Source organism: Lygodium microphyllum, chromosome 7 (assembly GCF_053477565.2).
Source record: "Lygodium microphyllum isolate KBCC chromosome 7, Lygodium_microphyllum_v1.1.10, whole genome shotgun sequence".
Lineage (NCBI taxonomy): Eukaryota > Viridiplantae > Streptophyta > Polypodiopsida > Schizaeales > Lygodiaceae > Lygodium > Lygodium microphyllum.
In genome coordinates this window covers 157721884-157743886 of record NC_141141.1, presented here as the reverse complement: position 1 = coordinate 157743886, position 22003 = coordinate 157721884, and the positions used below count along the sequence as shown (strand labels likewise).

General features: G+C 38.0%; 1 protein-coding gene across 4 annotated transcripts in view; it reads left to right on the top strand.

Annotated features, from left to right (window-relative positions):
- LOC148034135 (Ran-binding protein in the microtubule-organising centre protein) overlaps positions 1-22003 on the top strand; it is a 43858-nt gene that overhangs the window by 6652 nt on the left and 15203 nt on the right. For all 4 annotated transcript variants that reach the window (XM_087682173.1, XM_087682170.1, XM_087682172.1 and 1 more), the window contains exon 4: positions 12117-12197. In XM_087682173.1, coding sequence (XP_087538299.1) covers positions 12117-12197 — 81 coding nt within the window. The remainder of the gene's footprint in view (positions 1-12116; positions 12198-22003) is intronic.

Sequence of the window (22003 nt, the reverse complement as noted above, 5' to 3'; positions counted from 1 at the left end):
CATTTTACCCTAAGGCATCTCGTCCTTGAGCAACCAAGGCATTTGACAAAGGGTCCTTGTTGGTTGCCCAATGGCTTACCAAGACTACATATGGTTATCTTACCAAGGAGGCCAAGTGATTACCCGAGAGAGATTAAGGCATTGGACAAAGGGTGCTCATTAGTTGCCCAATGGCCTACCAAGACTTGCAAAGCCAGATGGAACCACATTGAACTTTTTTTTTTTTGGTTTTTAAAAATTGTTTTGAATAAGATTTTTGTCCTATTAAAAGTAACTATGTCCCAAGGGAAGAACGAAAAGGGAGGGTTAGATCCACCACATCACAAAATAGACGAGTGATTCCTAACACCCATGGGTGTTGGTGACAAGTATGGGGGTGTGGTGGTAAGGTGGTAAAAGAACTATTGGTGGAAACAGCTCAAGATCCACTTAGGGGTGCTCTACACAATGAGATGCATAGAGTAATGCTACATGATGAGAATGCGTATGTAATAGGTGCTACTTGGACAATGTCCCTTATGCGAAAATTATTCACTTAGCCAAGTACCCTTTTAAAAAGATGGTGAGCATGCAATGCAAAGGCGAGGAATGAGAGGGAAGGGAAGCCTATGTCAAAGACAAATGCTTTGTAGAATACCAAGAAAGGGTAGGAATCCCCTCTTAACCATGCATGTCGATGTCGAAGGAGGAAGAGGAGCATGGTGTCAATCTTTGTATAGTGCCAAGAGCCATGATGAATCTAATGATGAAGGTAGACCGAATGCCCCTTAGCCGGAATAGCCAAAGGAGAATCGGCCATCTAGTATGCGGAATAGGCTCGTACTAGATCTTGGGAAAGGGTTTGTGTTGACCAAGTGGTGTGGACAAACTTGAATCTCAACCTCGGGAGAGGGCTCCATGCTTGTCAAGAAGTGCCTAAATAGCAATCCATATGCAAATGGATCTAATGGATGAAGAAGAAAAACAGGACACTCCCAAACAAGAATAGTGGGGGAAGCGTTAGCCAGAAGCTAGTCGGGATCTAACCACACTCGATCTTGGGATATGTCTCCGATGCTAACCAAGTGTCGTGGGTATGCCTGAAACTCAACCTCGGGAGATGGCTCCTATGCATTGCGAAGGCACAACCACCAAGGTAGCAGTCCACCTAAATGAATAAACAAAGTAGAAGTGTAGTAAATGATGATTAAATGATAAAAATACCTCAGTTGAAAGGAAAGAAAGATGGTGAAACTAGCCTTCCTTCTCGGAGAGGGTGGTAATTCTTGGATCAAGCACTTAATTACAGCAATTAGTAATCAAACATAAATTGAAATGTACACTTTCCCTTAATAAACTTGGATGTTGAACATGTTGTTGCCCCCAAAATTGTGGCTCCTTTTGGTATTCCTTTAACTTCAATTGCCAATGGATTGATTACAAGCTGAGATTCCTCAATCTCCTTGGCTAAGCCAAAAACTCTTTGTTGTTCCAACAATCAATAACAAATTGGGCAATTTGTCTCTTTTTTGTACCAAGGACTTACTCTAAGTGGATCCCAACTGGCCAAAATTTGCTCCAAATTTACAATGGATGGTTGGGCATATGAAATCCTTGACAATAACACAAATTATAGGTGTTGATTTCAGTGTAGGATGCCTTCTATTCATGTCACGGGTCTTGAGGGGGCTAGTAGACATTGATTTTTGCAAAAATTTAGGGTTTACAACACAATTTCCTTTGGTGTCTACCAAAGAGCTATACTAGGGTTAAAATTGACTCTAATTGACCCCCAAAGCCCAATTGGCATAACTTATCACAACTTTTGCCTTTGACATCCATTGCATCCTCGAGGTCCTTGGCTTGCTACCCAAATGCTGCCCCGAATGGCTAAGATAAGCTGAGATCTCTTGAGAATAGATTGGAGAAGATGAGAGAAAAAGCCAAAATGAGAGAAATTTGATTTTCTTCGCAACAAAATGAGAGATGGATATGTGACATTGTTGATTTTTTCCAACACTTGGGAGGGCCCATAGTATCTCATACTTAACTTCAGATACAATCTCTCTCTTTCTTTCATCTTTTTCAGCCTTGCCTTTTCAAAATGTAACTACACATAATAGTCCTCTCCAAATTGCAAAGCATGTCTATGGCGATTAGCTACCTTCTTTTGTTTTTCTTATGATTTTTGAAGTGCATACTTTATCTTTGCATAGGATGTATCCAAGTTTTCCACATAACAATCACCCTCGAAGATTTTATCCTTAGTTTGCAAGATAGGTGGTATCTTCTTGCCACCCTTAACCATCTCAAATGGAGCTCTACTAGTGGAACTATGCACTATGTTGTAAGCAAACTTAACCAATGGTAAATATTGCTCCCATTGTGTCGTGTGGCTTGAAACATACCACCTCAAAAGATCCAATATTGTGGAATTTGCTTCCTTAGACTCAATCCCTTTCGGTATTCCAACTTCCCTTTCGGTATTCCAACTTCCCTTACTCCCAATCCCTTTCGGTATTCCAACTTCCCTTGCTGTCCAAAATGACTAGTAAGTCGTCAATCTGATTTGCCCCTTGATTTAACAATCAATTGGCCTTCACTTGCTTTGATAGAGATGAAAAATGCCCCTAATTCATTGATTTGCTAGTCCCTTCACTTGAATTTGACTAAAAACAGCTTCAACCGTGTTGAATCGAAGTCTTGGAGCTTCCAAATTTTGACACACTTCCCGAGGTTGATGCTAAATCCTAATTTCTGTTGCAGATTAGGGTTTACAACAGAGAAATTTAAAATTTCTCAGCTTTTGGTGATATCAATGTTGTAATCTTCAGAGCAAAGTTGTAGAAAGGTGGGAGATGAGAGAGAATGTTGAAGAGGGAGAAATTTAGACTTTCTTCGCGAAGAACTGAAGAAAATCTGTCGTTTACTATTGCTGCCTTGTCTCAACAGCTTGTAGATGCGAAGAACTGAAGAAAATCTGTCATTTACTGTTGTTGCCTTGTCTCAACAGCTTGTAGATGCAAAGAAAATCAGTCATTTACTGCTGATACCCTGCCTCAACAACTTGTAGATGCTGTTATCTGTTGTTGATTGGTCTTCTCTTGCCCGTAGCTATCTCCTTAGGTGCTCCAATGGCTGCAAATTAGACCAGCAGCATCGCCTTTCTCTCTCTTGCAAGCTGAATACACTAAAATGCCTCTATCCAGCCTCTAAAGACGTTTTTTAGTCTTGCATGGGTATTTTTGACAAGTGCTAGCCTTCTCAAATGGTTTTTTCTGCATCATTCATAATTAAATATTAATTTTCAGTCTTTAAATATTAAAAATTAATCTAATAATTATTTCGGTGCCCTGAAAAATAATTTGACTGGCCAATAATTAAATTGGCTAGGCAACTTCCATTTTGAGTGTCTCTACGCCATCTTTGACCATTAGATTGGCGTTAGGTACCATTAAACGCCTCTTCTTTAGTGTGACCAATTGAGACTTATGGCCAAACGAATGACCTAGGCCAACAAATGGCACTAGATATCGTCAAGTACCTATGCGGCATAACTTATAGCAACTTTTGCCTTAATTGGGAGTTGGAGCAATAGTCGGCGTTACTCAGGCGGGAGTAGCAGGTCCTTAGCGTCCAGGTGCAGGGGTGGCCAAGGGTAGGGCAGTTAGGTGTGGAGCAGGCGGGCAATGGGGCATAGTGACAGGGCAGTGCAGGCTGACAAGAGTGGTGCAGGACAAAGGGCGGGGATAGGGTAGCGCCAGCTGACAAGGCTGCACAAGACAGAGAGCGGGGACAGGGTGGTGCCCAAGGCTGAGAGGTTGTGCACATGGTCGTGCTTATGTAATTTTATCTACAGGTACAAGACAAGCCAAGCAAAAGAAAAAGAAGAGAAAGAAGTTGGAGTCATCTTTCGACTTTGATACATTCGATTTTGATATAGCTTTCATGGAAAAGTGTCATGAGGACATGTATTTTTGAAAACTCACTTAACATGTGGATTAATTTTTAATCACATGGTTAAGTAAATGTTCTACATGTGAGGTGTAATTGGGGTTAGAGTAAATTTACCAGCCCTCACTGTGACGTGCATCTTGCTCAAGCACCAATGGAACTAGCTCCTCCCATGTGAGTCTCCTAGCTATGAGAAGTGAGAAGATTGTTGTAGAACACATCATATATTGGTGATGGCAGATGCGACAGAAGTGTCACAACGAGGTCCTCCAAAGAAATGTTTATATCAAGAAATGAAAGTTCATCCCGAATCTCCTCCATCTTATGGATGTGATCACTCATCGTAGGGGAATTTGGGAGAGAGTTGTCGTAGCTTCAACTCAAGCATGCGCATAGATTCTATACAATTCAAAAGGAGAGAAGAGCAAGCTTTGGCATTGAACCGATCTCGTAAAGCTGTCGAATTTGCGGTCACACCATTATGAGGATCCATGGTAGGTTGGGGTATAGGGACTATAACAAAATCCCAAAGGTCACAATCGTGGAGGAGACACTCCATATAGCATGATCTTAGAGGGTAGTTCGTCCCATCTAGCTTGTTGGATGTGGAGAGAGAGGTAGGACTGGCACCTTCTCAGGAGATGCCATCAATGCCAATTGGAGACTAGAATCCCCGGAAGAATATAATGGAAAAGTATAATAAGATGGTTGGTCTGAATGATCCCCATATATCCCTATATATACAACTGATGCTTTTCAATGAGCGGTGTGATGGGCTCTGCATGGCCTTTACGTGCCATTCCAACTTCCTCGATGGGTCCTATTTTATCCTCTCTAATGCCTAGATAGCCTATTATGTCCACAAAGATGAAGTTGGCTCATGCACCATTATCAAAGAAGATAAATGCATGTTGATCCCTAATTTTGCTCTATGCTTGGTATGTAACCAGGCTTCCTTCTGTGGATGGGTGGTAAATCCCTGATTACACCTTAATTACAGCAGCAAACAATTAATGCAAATCTGAAAATACAAATTTACCTACTGATCTTGGACAATGCACATCCGATTGGCCTCAAAATTGGTGCCCCTTCCGGTATTTCTTTAGCTTTATTGAAGAAAAAGTTGATTTACAATGGGATTCTTCCAATCCCTTTTGGTATTCCAACTTCCCTTGCTGTTCAAAATACTGGCAAGTCTTTAATCTGATTTGCCTCTTGATTCGGGCAATCAATTGGCCTTCACCTGCTTTGATGGAGATGGGAAATGCCCCAAATTCAATTATTTGGTGGTCCCTCCGCTTGAATAGGCTAAAAACAACTTTAGCCCTGTTCAATCCAAGTCTTGGAGCTTCCAATTTCTGGCATGATTCCTGAGGTTGTTGGTAAATTCTAATTTTTGATGCAGATTAGGGTCTACAGTAGAGAAATCTGAAATTTCTTAGCCTCCAAGGGTCTAAATGCTGAGATCTTTGGAGCAAGGCTGTGAAATGGTTGGGAGATGAGAAAGTTGTAGAGGGAAATTTAGAGTTTTGTCACGAAGAATGACTGAAAATTAGTCAAATGCACATGTTGCCTTGGCACAACAGCTTATAGATGCAATAAACTGAAGAAAATCAGTTATTTACTGTTGCTACCGTGTCTCAACAGCTTGAACATGCTGTCACCTGTTGCTGATTAGTCTTCTCTTGCTTTCGGCTGCCCTAGAAGGTCCTTCAATGGCTGCAAAACAGACCAACAGTCTCTCCTCCCTAAATAATCTGATTGGCCAATAATTAAATTGGCTAGGCATCTTCCATTCCTGAGCGTCTCTGCGCCATCTTTGACTATCATATTGGTGTTAGATATCATTAAACGTCACTTCTCTAGTGTCACCAACTGACACTTATGGCCAAACGAATGACCTAGGCCAGCAACTGGCACCAGATACCACCAAGTACCTGTGCGGCATAACTTATAGCAACTTTTGCCTTTGACATCCCGTGATTTCCTTGGGTTTCGGGCTCCTAAATTTACTTTAACCCCAGTTGCACCTCACATGTGCAACATTTACTTAATCATGTGATTAAAAATTAATCCACATGTTAAGTGAGGTTTCAAAAATACATGTCCTCATGACACGGTAGAACTTAGTAACATCATCTTTGGGTTGATCACTAACAACATCGGGTACTAATCCCATTGATGTTTTGGGCTTCCTTCCCTTAGAATCTTCTTGATTTTTGATTTTCTAGCTTGCTGCCTATTTGGATAGTCTCTTGCAATGTGACCCTCTTGTTCACAAATAAAACATTTATTAGCAACCATCAATTCCCTACGTTGTGTCAATGTTTTTGAGCCCTATCTTTGCTATTTTAGCCTCTTTTCAGGCAGATTTTTAGATTTGTTCCTTTTCTCAGCTTTAAAATAACTTTTTATTTGGTTTCTCTCCAAAGCTCGAATCCTTCCCATGTAGCAAAGCATCGGATGGAGTAGTAGTCTCTATGAGCTGAGACATGCTAGAGATAGTGGATTTAATGCAAAATCCTTGATTCCTTTAAGTGGCCCATAAACATATTATTTTTGCACTTGCTCATGAAGGGGTATGGGGCAATAAGAAATGACAGGCAATAATGCATCTCAAAATTTGTGATTGTATTGATCTAAATTCTTGCATTCCTTAGCATCAAGCTTATTCCAAGTGGTCATGATGTCCACCTCAAAGGTACTTGTCAACCAATTCAATGTAAACATTTTCTTGAATTACACGTTGATGGTGCTCTACCTTGTGTCAAGAGCGTGGACCACCGCTGTAATGTGAATTTGATGACGAGTTTGAAAATCTGATGAGGATAGCAATAAATCTCTTTGCTGAATTGGCAAAGGATCCTCAATCCACCTAATTTTTTAATGCTGTGAAGAAGGATAGCAAGGGCAAAAAGAAGTCATCTTCCAAACCTTTGGGACAACAAGATGCACCGAAGGTAATGCCAAAGTCTTCACTTGAAGGACAACTAGGGATACATCATGTGATAGGGCAGCCAGGATACTTTGGTGGTGGCACAATTTTTCATGCTATGGTTGGTGAGGGACTACATATGAGAATTCATGGCACAAATCCCTATGATGTGGAGCAGCCAATGCATGGTGTGCAAGGCCCAATGCAGTTGAGTATGGTTGGAGATGTGCAAAACATTATGTATGGAAGCATTGACTTGATACCTATAGCACAAAGTAGCATGTTTGGTAATGCATTTGTAACCCCAAATGCTTATAGAGCTCGAGGAATGAGTGTTGGTCATGCAAATGCTCTACTTGGTGTTGGTTTTCATGTAAATTCAGCAAATGTACCCTTCTTGCAACAGCTAGTGTAGGACAACTTGACACCCAATGCTGCAGCAAAGGACAATGATGAATTTGGAAAAGGAGTGAAGTTTGAGTCCTTCAGTACTGCAATAACCCCATGCATAATAATGTTGGCATGATGTTGCGGCACAAAGTGGCAAGTTTGGCAATGCATATATGCAGCCCACTATGTTTGGGACTCATGATATTAATGTTGGTAATGCAAATGCTTCGTATAGTATTGGTCATGAGGAAAAATGTTGTTAGTAATGTATACAATGTATCTTAGTATGGTTGATAGTATGCAAAGTTCCATGCATAGTCGCATTGCAATGGTCCAAAGTATGAAAACAAGAATGTTTCCTTACGTATCTGGTGCTCCTAGCATGTGAGGTACACATGAGGGGCTAGTCAATTGGATACAATGTTGCATATTAGTTGAGTTGGAATTGCAACAATGTGGAAGTATAAAGCATTGCAATGCTTAAGGGGAAGAAAGGCCTACAACCTAGTGGAGTTTTCAAGGCAAGTAAAGTTAAGAGGTAAAGTTTCCATATATTTCTTGGTGAAGCTTCAACATTGTTTCACCAATAGAAAGTGGATGAAAGAGGTTGACTTGGTAGACCATTCTCAGTTGTTGCAACTTTATTGAGATGCCTTTTAGTTAGGACCGACTTTATTTTGGGCTTAGTCAGGTTTAGCGTAGTGGGGTTCTGGTTGATGCTCAAGGGAGAGATACTATGTTGATAGTATGTCTGCTATGAGGGCACTGAAACTATACTTTTACATCAATTTATCATAAGCTTGGCATGAGTTTTTGCCTCAGTTTTGAGACAAAATTTTTGATAATTTTCAACTCTGTTTTTGATTAGTTGAGAACCATTTATGGTCACTTTTGAGATCAGTTTTGCATTAGTTATTGATCAAATTTTGCAATCAGTTTGTGATCAATTCTTAGATCAACAATGATGAGTTTATGATAGATTATGCTTAGTGTTCAATGGGTTACAACTGGTTCCATGGATAGTAGTACGTAAGTAAATGCCATTGACAATTTCAGCCATGGTTTATTTTGAATTAATGCTTTTCTATGGTTGACAGTTAAAACAGTTGAGAAACATGAGTTATGCATGTATCCACTGGGTTTCTAGCAACGGTTCTAGACTAATTTTCAGTTTTATGTTATGTATATGTTGGCTAGAAATTCTCAACAGGTTTGGGACATATGGCATGGTTGAACAACAATGGCCAATGTGGTGATTGTGATGTCTTATGGAAATTCTAGTGTAGTATGCTTTTCCTTTGGTATAGGAGGTTTGTCATGGATAGGTAAAAGTTTGAAGTGCTTTAATCTTGTCGATAACATTTGATGTGCAAGGTTGTTTAGCACATGTGATACACATGGTAGTTATTTCATGGTAACAAGCTAAGGGTCTCGAGGATGCAGTGGGTGACAAAGGCAAAAGTTGTAATAAGTTATGCTTGACAGGTATCAGGTGGTAGTGTCATATTTTGGCCTAGCCAATTTAATAGTGATATTAGAGACTAGGTATTAATTAATTTATTAAGGTTAATAATTGCTTAGTGATACTTGGAAGACAAATTGGTCTAGCCAATTTAATTATTGATTTGTGAAATTAAATTTTTGAGCTCCAGAATAATTATTAAATTAATTTTTAAAATCAATATTTTAAAAATTAATTTAATAAGATAGATAATACTGAAAAATGAGATTAGAAGGCTGTCACTTGGCAAACCTTGCCTATGCAAGTGGAAAAAACGTTTTAGGGGCTAGTGAAAGTCTATTCTAGCTATTGTGAGAGAGGAGTTGTTAGGGAGTAAGGAGAGCATGCTGATGTGATTTGCAGCCACTGGGGATCGGTCTTATAGTATATGACAACAGTTTAGCCCTCTAGAAGCAGGTGACAACATCCCTAGGTCCTTCTGGTGTAGATGACAACATACAGGAAGGGGCAATAGTCTTTTTGGTGGTCCTAAGCTATAGGTGACAGCTTCCATGATTGTTTGAGCAAGGAAGTAGTAGCTTTTTGGCGTTTCTCGAGATGAAACTCTGAAATTTCTCTCTCTACAACATTCTCTCTCATCTCCTAGCCATCTCTCAAGTTATCTCAGCATTTTCTAGCAATTTAAGCCATTTGAGGAAGAGATTTTAGTTAATCTCTAATGTAAAGCTGAGGTAGCCAAGGGCAAAAAAAGACCAATCAATAGCAGGAGACAGCATCTACAAGCTGTTGAGGCAGGGCAATAGCAATAAATGACTGATTTTCTTCAGTTCTTTGCATCTACATGCTGTTGTGGCAGGGCAGTACCTGCACTTGACTGGTTTTCAGTCATTCTTCGCAACAAAACTCTGAATTTTCTCTCTCCACAGTTTTCCCTCTCATCTCTTAGCCATTTCATAGCCTTGCTCCAAATATCTCAGCATTTGGACCCTTGGAGGATGAGAAATTTTAGATTTCTCTGCTGTAAACCCTAATATATGCAGCAGAAATTAGGGTTTAGTAGCAGCCTCGAGAATCGTGCTAGAAATTGGAAGCTCCAAGACTTGGATTGAACAGGGTTAAAGCTGTTTTTAGCCTATTCAAGTGGAGAGACCAGCAAATAATTGAATTTGGGGCATTTTCCATTTCCATCAAAGCAGATGAAGACCAATTGAGTGGCCGAATCAAGGGGCAAAATAGATTGAAGACTTGCTGGTCACTTTGGACAGCAAGGGGAGTTGAAATACCGAAAGGGATTGGGAGAATCCCATTGTAAGTCAACTTTTTCTTCAATAAAGCTAAAGAAATACCGAAAGGGGCGCCAATTTTGGGGCCAATCTGGTGTGCATTGTCCAAGATCAATGAATCTCCAATTCATGCATACTATTGTTAAGGGAGAATAAACCAATCAGAAATATCCCCGAATTTAAATCTAAGATCAATAAAATCTTGTTTTGAACAATCTAGAAGTTTTTGTCTACACTTAATCTCTAGAATCCTGCTCTGTGTGTTAAGCATGTAGTTCAAAGGATCGAAATGCTCAAAATTTCCAAGTAAAGAATCAATGATGATTGTTGTGTAGGCTCAGATAATTGTTAACTGGTGCTGTTGGGTTTGAGAATTTGTTCTATGAGGTGGATTGATTTTAGTCTGCATTCGTGGATGTTGAGAGAGGGATGGCCATAGTATTATGTTGGAGGGGTACTCATCACAATCTAGATGGTATTGTGCAGAAAAGTACTTGGTTAACTCTCTCTCTCTCTCTCTCTCTCTCTCTCTCTCTCTTTTTCGTAAAAGGTAATTGTATTACGACGAAAAAAATACAAGATTACTTGATTACAAGATACATGACGACAATCCAAGCCATCATGTGAAGAGGTGCTAAGTACTACAAGTTACAATTTCATGGCAAGGATGCGGAGGAAATTGCCATATGCCAAGGACGGAAGTCCTCCGTAGAGAGCAAATCAGAACGATGGAGAAGAGCTAACTGCCAATACAAGAGGCCCTTAAGCCTCACAATATGCCGCTGAACATTATGGGCGGAGTCAAACAGAAAAGCATTCCGAATGGTCCAGTTATGCCAACAGCCCCAGTATCGAAGAAAGTGATACATGAGCTTCATATGTGGCTGTGCGGGAGTAGGGTATTTGGGCTGGCCCAAAACCCAATCAAAGGGGCGCAGTGTGATACCAACCACCCCTCACCAAACAGCCGACAAAAATAACCAGACTTTCTTAGCGACGGGGCAAGAAATAAATCGGTGGCGGGCGGATTCCATAGTAGTGGTGCAAAAGAAACAGGTGCCATTGGAGATTCGTCGCTTGGAAAGAGCCGAAGCAAGCGGAAGACCCCCAATCATCACTCTCCAAAGAAAGACTTTGTATTTAAAGGGTGTCTTGTTGACCCAACCCTCCATCACAGCTGCCCTCCACCATGACCGGGATTTACGCAATCCCCATAAAGCATTCGCTTTAGTAACTAGCCATTGATTATCTTTAATCAGAAGATGATACACTTGGTTAGCAGAAGCTTTGCTCAAATGCAGCCGGCCTTGTAGGTCCCAATCCTGCCAGGGATGATCCAAAGCAAGAGCAGGAAAGGGTTGTTTGCTTTGGAGCACCGTCAAAAGCTGTTCCCATAAAGGCCTATATCCACGAGGGATCCGGAAAAGCCTCCTAGCAGTACGAAACGATATAAGCACATTGCAACTGGCAAGGGTGGCATCCGCAATTGAAGACAAGCCCAAACGTGCCATCCGGTTGAATTGTGGTCTAAGCCCATGTTTACCTTCCCACGAAAGTAAACGCGAGACTGCCAGTAATTCCAATTGAAAGGAGTTAGTAGCCAAGCGATCCTCCGTTGGGTGCCACTGAGCATTTTGAAGGACGTGTTTCTAGGAACACACCAAATGAGTAAGCAGCGATGAAGAAGAACTGGAAAACTGCGAATCAGCATTAAGAACGTGCCACCAAGAACTCCGGAGTTGGGTATTGCCATGCCGAAGCCCATGGCTCTCGAGGAAATAACGGGCGATAGCGACCCACGGATGATGATCATCCGAGCACATGGCGCGGAAAAGGGACCAACGGAGTGCCTGCATGTGAGTTTGGGCATCTAAAATAGCTCCGCCACCCATGCATTCTCTCTCTCTCTCTCTCTCTCTCTCTGTCTCTCTCTCTCTGCATAAAACTGAATAACTTTAGATGTATGTTGCATGATAATTCTAATTTTAAATCTTATCATCTAGTTTGTATTTGAATTTCAAATGTAAGGACTTTAGATGTATGTGCATGATAACTCTAATGTAAATCTGATCATCCAGTTTGTATTTCAATTTCAAATGTTTGCGAATTTCAGGAAGCATATGAAGAATTCAAGCGTTTGCTTTTAGCCCTTCTATATAATGAAGATGATGAAAGCTCACCTGTTGCTGATGAGGTATTGCTATATTGGACTCTTCAATAGTATATAAGCAAAAGCACCTTTTCCTTCTAAGGACTTTCTGCATCTTCTACATCATCCCCTTGTCCCCCCCACCGGGCCCCCTTCCCCCTTCAAATAACAACAACAAACAACCAGCTGGCGGGTTTCCCAATCTTGCTTTGAGTGTCATTTTGTAAAGACCATAATCATTTACTATGATATGAAACTTTCAAAACCATAATCATGTAGCATGATCATGAAACTTTCATCCTTCTATTATGACAAGATTAATGTTTCTCTCTTTAACTCTGTATTTAGCGAGTCACATTTCTTCCTGTCATGGTTTATCTTATGTAATTTCCTGTATGTTTCTTTCTATTTCACAGTTGGTACTCACAATATTTGCTTGTGGCATTGAAACCTGTTTCAATGGCCTCACTAAATGCGTTTTACATATCTAACTGGAAAGTGTGAATTATTTGGATTCAAGCCCTGTACCTAGGGGTGAAGAATATACATATTCCGTTTAAGCATGCGACTCCCTTCAAGCTATTGTATGTGTGCGTGAGTGCATGTATGCATGTGTGTCTATCGCAGGGACTATACATAGAGCTTCACAGCTATGGATAGCTAAGTGGCCCCTTCCCCAACTTAGGCAACCCCCATGGGACTATCTGAGGATTCATTCTATCATCTCTGACTACCTCCAGACATTCATGAGGTGACTCATTTCAGCAGACTCCACCATAACCCTATGCTGGACCTTTGCAAAATGGTAGGAGAGTTAGGAGCTATGGTATACATGGATGACATGATCCTTTGTTGTTTTACTCTGTTTTTATCTCATTTAACCATGATGAGCCTTACCATGGTTTAGTTTGGTTGCCCTTCTTTATCACCCAGTATTGGCACTAGAGAATGCGGTTTCTCTGCTGCCATCATTTCTTCTCTAAGAGCTCTTCAGCTGCATTCTGATTAGTCAAATCTGCTGCTTCTGACAGATCATATTGACTTGTCCTCAAGTTTTAGACCTGCCATGTGCCTCATTTCTAAGCTTAACCTATGTACTGCACTCTACATGGTTAGAACAGATGTGGCCAAACCTTATGAAAACTTTACCATAAATGCGCCTGGCATTAGGTATAGCTTGACCTACTTATTTTAGCCTAAAATGACCAGAAAGGTGGTTTGACATCCTTCCATTTACCACCTGTGATGGGCCCGAGTCCACACACACACACACACACACACACACACACACACACACACACACGTGGTGCAATAAAATATTAGGGGATGTCTGAGCATCACACTCTCTGAGTATACTGTAAACATCTCTGCTGCAAGTCTGTGTGTTGAATGTGCTTTTGTGCAGTTTTTCACAACTGGTTTCAGAGTTCTGCAGGGCAGGTTGGTTAGTTGTTCTCGGTTGAAAAAGTCTGCATATTCAGCAGTGAACAGTCTTGCAGTGGATCCAGGGGATGCTGTAGAGCATACTCTGGATGATTACTTAGGCCATGATAGTTAATTGTGGTCAGTTAGCCTTGGGTCATGAGGATCATTTTGACAGTTTGGCCATTTGGATTTCTAGAGATTTGACATCTCTTATAGCCACCCCATAGGCTGCCAGACCAGCCAAATTGTGAGGTCATCAAAGGACATTAAAAAGGATGCTCAAAAGGCTGTTAGGAGAATACAATCCATATCTTCCCATGAATGACCCTTTAACTTTGCGTGCGTATGCATAGAGACTCTATGGTCTCCCTAATCAGCCCAGTTTCGATATTGAAAGGGGAGATGCAGACCCATATCTTCCCATCAATGACCCTTTAACTTTGCTTGTGTATGCGTAGAGACTCTATGGTCTCCCTAATCAGCCCAGTTTCGATATTGGAAGGGGAGATGCAGACCAATGATGGAGTAGTAGTGGACTTTTATGATGGAGTTTATTTTAGGAGCTTGATATTTTCATTTCGTGACACAGAAAGAGGGGGAGAAAAACCGCGAAGCTCCATCTCCTTATTCCTCCCCAAGAAAAGTTAAGTCATTTCTTCCTCCACATGCTATAGAAATCCTGTAAACTTATTGCATAGTACTCATAGAGGTGGTCGCTCGATATATTGGCATGCTATAGTGATTCATTCTCCTTGGCAGACCAATAGTATGTTGGATTGATCTATGAACCAACACAATGTTACAGAATCATGTCTTGTACTAGATGCTCTATATCTATGGTACATCATCCCTTTCAATTCTCTTTGTACACATACTTCATTGCATCATGGTGTAGAACATTGACTTTGATTATTGTGATGGCATTAGAGCCATTGTTACTTTGCATTTCATTCAAATGCATGTTTGAGAGGGCAATGTAGTCAATGTGGCTCAAAGAATTTGACATACTATCCAAAAGAGCTGAAAAATGAAGACTGAAAAAAAAAAAGGAAAGTAGCATACCCTCTCACTCTCTTGAGTCTCAACTTGAAACGATAAGCTTACAACTCATTGGAGGATTAATAATATTCCAATATGTTGAGATAAAAAGGGAGTACAATCATGGGATATATGTTGTCACAACAAAGTAGAGAACAAACTTATATTCTTCTTAATTAATTTGCATAGGTAGTTAATAGATATTTAAAAAAGTGCATAAGAGCTGGCCACCGATGACTAGTTATTGATTATACATGCAGCGAAATATAACGATGTTTATTTTTCTTGATCTTCTGTGAGGACATACCTATCCTTCTCCATCTCGTATCTTACACTGACCGAACTTACTCCGAGACCTAATACTATCAAAGCCTAAATTTAACTACTAATCTTTGAGCACACAAATGATATAAGTACCCGGAACACAGGCGCGCCGAACCAAACGTCTTCTTGGTTGGCTTCAGATTAGAGACCAAAGTCACGTTTCTCCTTCACTCCTTTGCACAGATAACCATAGCCACTTGGCACCACAACGACTGATTAATTTCTTTACAGGGGCGCGTACTCAGCACTTAAATCAACCCTTGAGAGATTAAATGACAGAGTAAGTTTGCTAAGTAAGACAGAGTATGGATTGGGAATGGGTAGCCCTGCAGACAGAGGCTACTACTCGGCCATTATTTTGCTTATAGAAGGATGTATACAAGAGTTTGAGGGATTATGAGGCTTTGAAGGTTTACAAGACTTGTGAGAGAATGTGAGAGCAAGCTTCGGGAACTGCGAATGCCATACTACTCAAATGACTCTCCTTATATAGAATTTCTGACATGCTATAGCTTTCATGCTTTTTGAAAAGTTATTTGCACTACTTTACATTATTTCAAATATGCTTTTTGGATTTACATCTTCTTGTCTAGATGCTTTTCCTTTTTCTTTTCCATTTGAAATAGACTAATTATGCGGACAAATTCTGTGCAGTTGATATGATGTTTTTTTACAAAAAACTTTTCGGCATGCGTTCAAAGATTCTTTATTAGTCATTATTTCTTTCATGAATTTTTGTAAAGTCTCTACTTCACCATCAGGCATTTGTGAATAGTCTTGGATGAGTATACTGACATTTGCTTTAGTATAAACTTTACTGATAAATCTTCCCATTTTTCCTTTGGAGATTTTTGACAGTTGGTTGAGAATGATTGTGAAGCCTTGCATGCATTTGAATGGTAGGTTATTGAGGTTTATGTGTTTTCCTTCGTGAGACGTCATAGTTACATTTTCTGAGAGATGGTATAGCTGAGCTATGGCAAGGTGTATTCCTTTTGGGAATTGTGGTTCTGGCGTAGCATTGAAGAATTTGAAGGAGACTTTGGCCGCTAAATTTTTCTAGAGTAGTTGGTTTGCAGCAAATGTAAATATGGGTGGCAATTGGCGTATTTCCTCTGGGGATGAGGATGCATAGATTTAATCAATGTAGGCAAAGTAAAATATTTAGTTGATGATGATTGGATTAGCTTGAGATAACGTTATGATGCGTGGATATAATCTTGATTGTAGCTTGATGTATTTGATATCAAATTGGAGATCTTTAATCCAGGTAATGATATGCTAGAATTCTTCTTGAAATTCTATGGGAGTTATATTTGTATCAATATATTTTTGTATTGCAATTCCAATCTCACTGGCCTTTTGAACCTCGAGTGTAGAATTGTTATTTTTGTTATCAAGAGTATTCTCCTTTCGGAGTGTATTGTCCTTAGGGACGTTATTAGCTCTCAAAGCTTGGGTTGCCAGGAGCTTATCCGTCGCAGTCTCAAGATTTTCAAGATCTTGAGTCCCTGTAAAGCATTTGGGATGAGTATCAGTTAGCTTATTTAATATATTCTTTATTTTTTCTTTCGCGGACTTGATGGTGACCAAGCAATCTTTCAATTCTGCAATAAAACTTAGTCTTTCCATTTTAATTGGCTCCTTCTCTACTCAACAAATCAGCAAGAATGTTAGCTTTTCTTGCAATACGTTCTATAATAAAATTATAATATAAGAAAAATAATTGCTAATAACTTTTGTAAAGGATTTCGTCATATTGCTATATTTGCAAAAAATTCTTTAGCATAATTTATACATCCAAGAAATCTTTAAAGTTGTTTTCTATCTTCTATTTTATCAAGGGAATTTTTAATCTTTTCGATAATACGTGTTTGCAATTCTATTCCTTTATTGTGTATTATAAATCTAAAAAAATTAATTCTTTCTTTAAAGAGTTTCATTTTTTGAAAAGAAATATTTATACCATTTTCCTTTGTTAACTCAAAAAAGCTTTGGAGGTGTTCTTAGTATTGTATAATATTTTTACTGAAAATGAGTATATCATCGATATAAACAATACAAAAGTCTGATATAACTATATAGATTATATCCATCAATTGTTGGTATTCTTATGGAGCAATTTTTAATCCCATGGGCATTACTGTCCATTCGTAATGTCCTTGAGAAGTAGAAAAAGCTGTATATTCTATGCTATTTTTTTCTAACTTTAATTGCCAGTATCCTGATTTGCAATCGAATTTAGTTTATATATTTTTATTCCTAATCTTATTTAGGACTAGGCTTTTGTTTAGTAAATAATATCCATTGAATATTTGGTATATTTGTTGAGTATTTTATAGTTGATTACCAATTTGACTTTTTTTAGTTTGGTAAAATAAGATAAAATCATGAATAGAAATATTAGAATATAATAAACTTTCTAGTTTAGCCACACCTAATAGTGTAGGCTATGATATACACTCAAGTAATAAAGAACTGAGATCCATAGTAAATCAGAAATGGTACTTAACCAAGGTTTATAAGTAAAGAATACATCTGGAATAATAGATACTGATTATCAGGGAGAAATAAAAGTGATACTATATAACAATGGAGAAAATATTGTAATAAATAAACATACACAGATAGCTGAAATGATTATAAAAACAATGGAATAAAATGATTTAAGTATAATAATAGGATTATAAATCTATGTCTTAATAAAATAAGAAAAACTCAAGGATTCGACTCGACATCCTAATGGAATTACCTTGTATAAACTAATAGAAAAATTTGAAAGATCTCTAGATAAGGAAGATTTTCATAAAATTATTAATATAATTAGAAAAAAAAATATCTCAGATAGATTAAATGCGATGCAAATACAACTTAATAATATGGAACAAAAAATAAATTTGATAGCCAAAAGGTTTAATCATCCTAGCTATACAAACGGCAAAACAACTGCCGAAATTGGAAATAGTCTCTACTAATTGAAATATATTATAACTCAGGTATATATAATGATTATTTTGAGAGAGAAATAAGAAGACCAACAAATGCAATTACTCATGAAATTGGTGTATGTTTTATAGCTCAGAGATTAGGGAATGATGTAATTTATCTTTGGGATCCTCCTGATGAATTATTACACAACATTATCTATGATATGGGATACTTGCAATACTACATCAAAGAATATAACTTAGATATAAGGCATGATAAGTCATTAAATCACTAGATCCCTCCTATACAAATAGACCTAATATATTACACTTGTGTACATCTAGAACATTATAGACGAAGATATAACCGACGTAGATATAATTATTTTTCCACCTTTGATAAGATTTTTGAGTATAGGTATTCATAATGAGCTCATATTCTTCAGAAGAAGTTTCTAGTATTTTTGATAATAGAGAATATCACAAACAAAATGGGGAAAATTGATATAGAAGAAAATCAGAACCCTAAAATCATAATGAATCTTGCTACGACCAGCTCGGGTATAACCTCAATAGCAAGTAGTAGTAGAGTACCTAGAACAACAATTCCAAATGCCAATTAGGTAGTTTCAGGGCTTCCTATAGAATCTTTAATCACCTTTATCGAAGGCTTGGTAGATGCAGAAAATGCCAAAAGAAATTACTCTGCTTCATCCAGATATAAAACACCAACAGAAGCTTGGAAATATAATTATGATATCCCAGCTGAAATGCCCAGTAGCGGTCTATGGCTAAACTTAGATTGTGTAAAGAATATGGATAAGACAATAGAATTATGGGTGAAAAGTATGTATCATGCTTTAATCACAAAGAAAATAGAAGTAGAAGATACACCATCATTCATAGTGACATGCTTTCAAGGGAATGTATCTCAATGGTGGTTTAGTCTAAGTAATAGTAAGAAAAATGAGATAAGATCAGGAAACGCTATAATGTTGATCCTGACCCAACTGAAATACAAAAAAGGATAATAGAAAGATTTGAAGATGCTATAAGAGTAGAATTCTTAGGACAAGCCTGGCGAACACAAAGGGATATTGAATTAAAACGACAAAGGGATGATGCCTATAGTGCCCTATATAATATGACTATAAAAAATATGTGTTTTTTCAAAGAATATACATGTGCATTCTCCTATTATTATTATCAAGGATTAAGAGATGATAAACTAACTAATGTAAAGGAATTATACTTTATGAAACTTCCCTATCCTTATAATCAAAAGCTCTCAGAAGCCTATCCCAAATGGCTACAACAACAGGAAGATACTCTAGAAAGCAGAATAACCTTTGCCAAGCAATCTATAAATGCCTGGTATAGGGAAATGAAACAGAATAGAATAATGATAAAATAGATAAGGGCTGGACTATGTTATCCATTAAATTCTCAAACAATACATTTTGGAACATCTAGTAATATAACTAAAATAACAAGAAAACGTTATAATCCTCAAAAAAGAAATAACCCACAAAAACGTTTTCGACCTTGTAAAAGGATATTTTTTCCAATAAAAATCAATAAATTATTTATCCCACAAGCTAGAAAGAACAATAAAAGAATATTGAAACCATCTAGTAAAAAGCCAAAAACATGCAAATGTTGGCTTTGCCAAGAGATAGGACATTACACTAATTAATGTCTGAAAAGAAAAGTTAAAACGAACTTTAATCAAATACACGAAGAAAACCTTACAGAGTGCTCATCAAATGATGATATAGAAACAGCCTATATAATAAGCGAAGTAGAATATAGTTCAGATGGAGAATAAAACATTAGCCGTACAAGAAGAAGAAGAACATCAAGATAATTATAGTAAATCATTAATATTTGACCAAAATATTTATAAGAAAATAGCTAGAGACAAATTAAAGGACACATCAAATAAAACATTTGATAAAGATTTCCTAGAACAATGGTTGAAGCTCTTCAATCGTAATAATGTAATATATTATGGACTAAAAATATGAGAGAGGTCCAAAGATATAACAAAAGCTAGAGGTAATACTAATATTCCTTTACTAATAATCGAGGATCAACAATAAAAACTAAGCAAGATAAAAAGAGAACATAGAAACAAAATTGGTTTTGTTCACTTAGGTGGTACACATATACTAATCTAGACACACTGTCGTGTTGGAATAAACTCATTGATAAAAATAGTGTTACTAGATAATAGAATTCAAAATAGAAGTGATGCATGGTTAGGAATAGTAAATGGAAATCTTGCATACCAGCAGTTAGGTTTCTATATATATACGAGATATGCAATTAGTTTAAAAGATAAAAATATCAATAGCACATTAACATTAGCTTATAACTTTGAAAGACATGATCTGTTTAAAGATGGATCTAAGCCTTTTAATATCCATTATGCAATAAGCTATGCAATTACTAATTCTGTTCATTTCATTAAATTTAAAGAACGAGATATAATTTCTATAGATGAAATATATAATAGCTTTGAAGAAGTTGATTTGCCAACAATAAAACGACCTATAGTCCTCGATGAGGAATGGAATCTCCATATAAATCTTAAACCATTGAAAGATGAGCCATGACGGCTTGATACATAAACATTTGGATAGACCCAAATGGGGTTTTACAAAGAAATCCCTCAAAAATTCAGGGGGGAGATAATAAAGGAAAAGAAAAGAAGTTGCAAAGATAAACTCTAGAACGGATGAATCCTCCAAACAATTTAGAATCCTAGGGGAATACTTTAATGGTCAACATTGGAAAATACAAGAAATACTAATAGACATAGGAGCAAGCAATAATTATATTAACACCGAAATATCGAAACATATAGTTAAAACCGCTCTAATAAAAAGCCAGCCTTATAGAGACTGGGTGGATAGGGAAAATCTGGGATATAGATCAATCATGCGAGATATTGGTAAATATTGATAGTCAAATAATTAATAGTACGATGATGGTGGATAAGGGGACATCAACGACATATCTTATAATCTTAGGGATGAAATTCTTGGAATCATGTAATTCGTATAAGATAGAATATGGAATTCTATCAATAAAAGTCAATGGAATCCTTATACAGGCAGAAAAATGCTAGCTTTAAATAAGATAGATAACATTTATATAAAAACAACGATACATTACGAAGATAGAAGTCTAGGTATGTACAAAGCTGAAATACATATACCTATCCAACTCCCATCATCTGTCTTGGCAATGAGCAAACCGCTCTGCTGGAAGACCCTTTGTGAGAAGATCTGCAAGATTATCATTTGTATGGACTTTGAGAAGCTCAATGCTCTTGCTGTCAAGTACATCTCTAATGAAGTGATACTTCACCTGTATGTGCGTCGTCTTTGCATGAAAGACCGGATTTCGTACTAGCATGATAGCACTCTGACTATCACAATAGAGAATATGTAACTTTGTAATGCCAAGTTCTCCCACCAGACGTGAAAGCCATAAAGCCTCCTTGTATGCTCCCCCCCCTCCCAAAGACCTGTTTGGTGATCGATTAATCAAGTGTACGGCTGTCATAACAGCCTTTGCCCAAAAACCATGAGGTAATGCAGCATGTGACAGCATTGTACAGACCTTGTCTTGAATGCTCCGGTTTCATAGGCTTTGCAACACTATTTTGGGGTGGATTATGAGGGGCAATGAGCTCCCTCTTTATCCCTTTGCTACCACAAAATGCCTGAAAGGCCTTGGACACATATTCTCTACTCTTGTCAGAGCAAAGACACTTAAGTGTCTTATCAGTCTCCAATGCCAAGAATTTTTGAAACTTGTCAAGCACTTCGTCCTTGCTATGAATAGGGTAAAACCATACCTTCTGTGTAGCATCATCGAAAAAGGTGACAAAGTATTTATTTTTCCCTAAAGATAACCCTGGCATTTGACATATATTGGAATGTACTAACTCTAAAGGAGAAGATTTGAGCGAAAGAGACTTCTTATTGGACGTTTGTGCATGTTTACCATAAACACAATGATCACAATGCTCAAAATCAGCATAGCGAAGACAAGGCAAGTAACCCAAACGAGAAAGCACTTTCATTTCAGTTTGACTCGTGTATTCCAACCGGCCATGCCACAAAG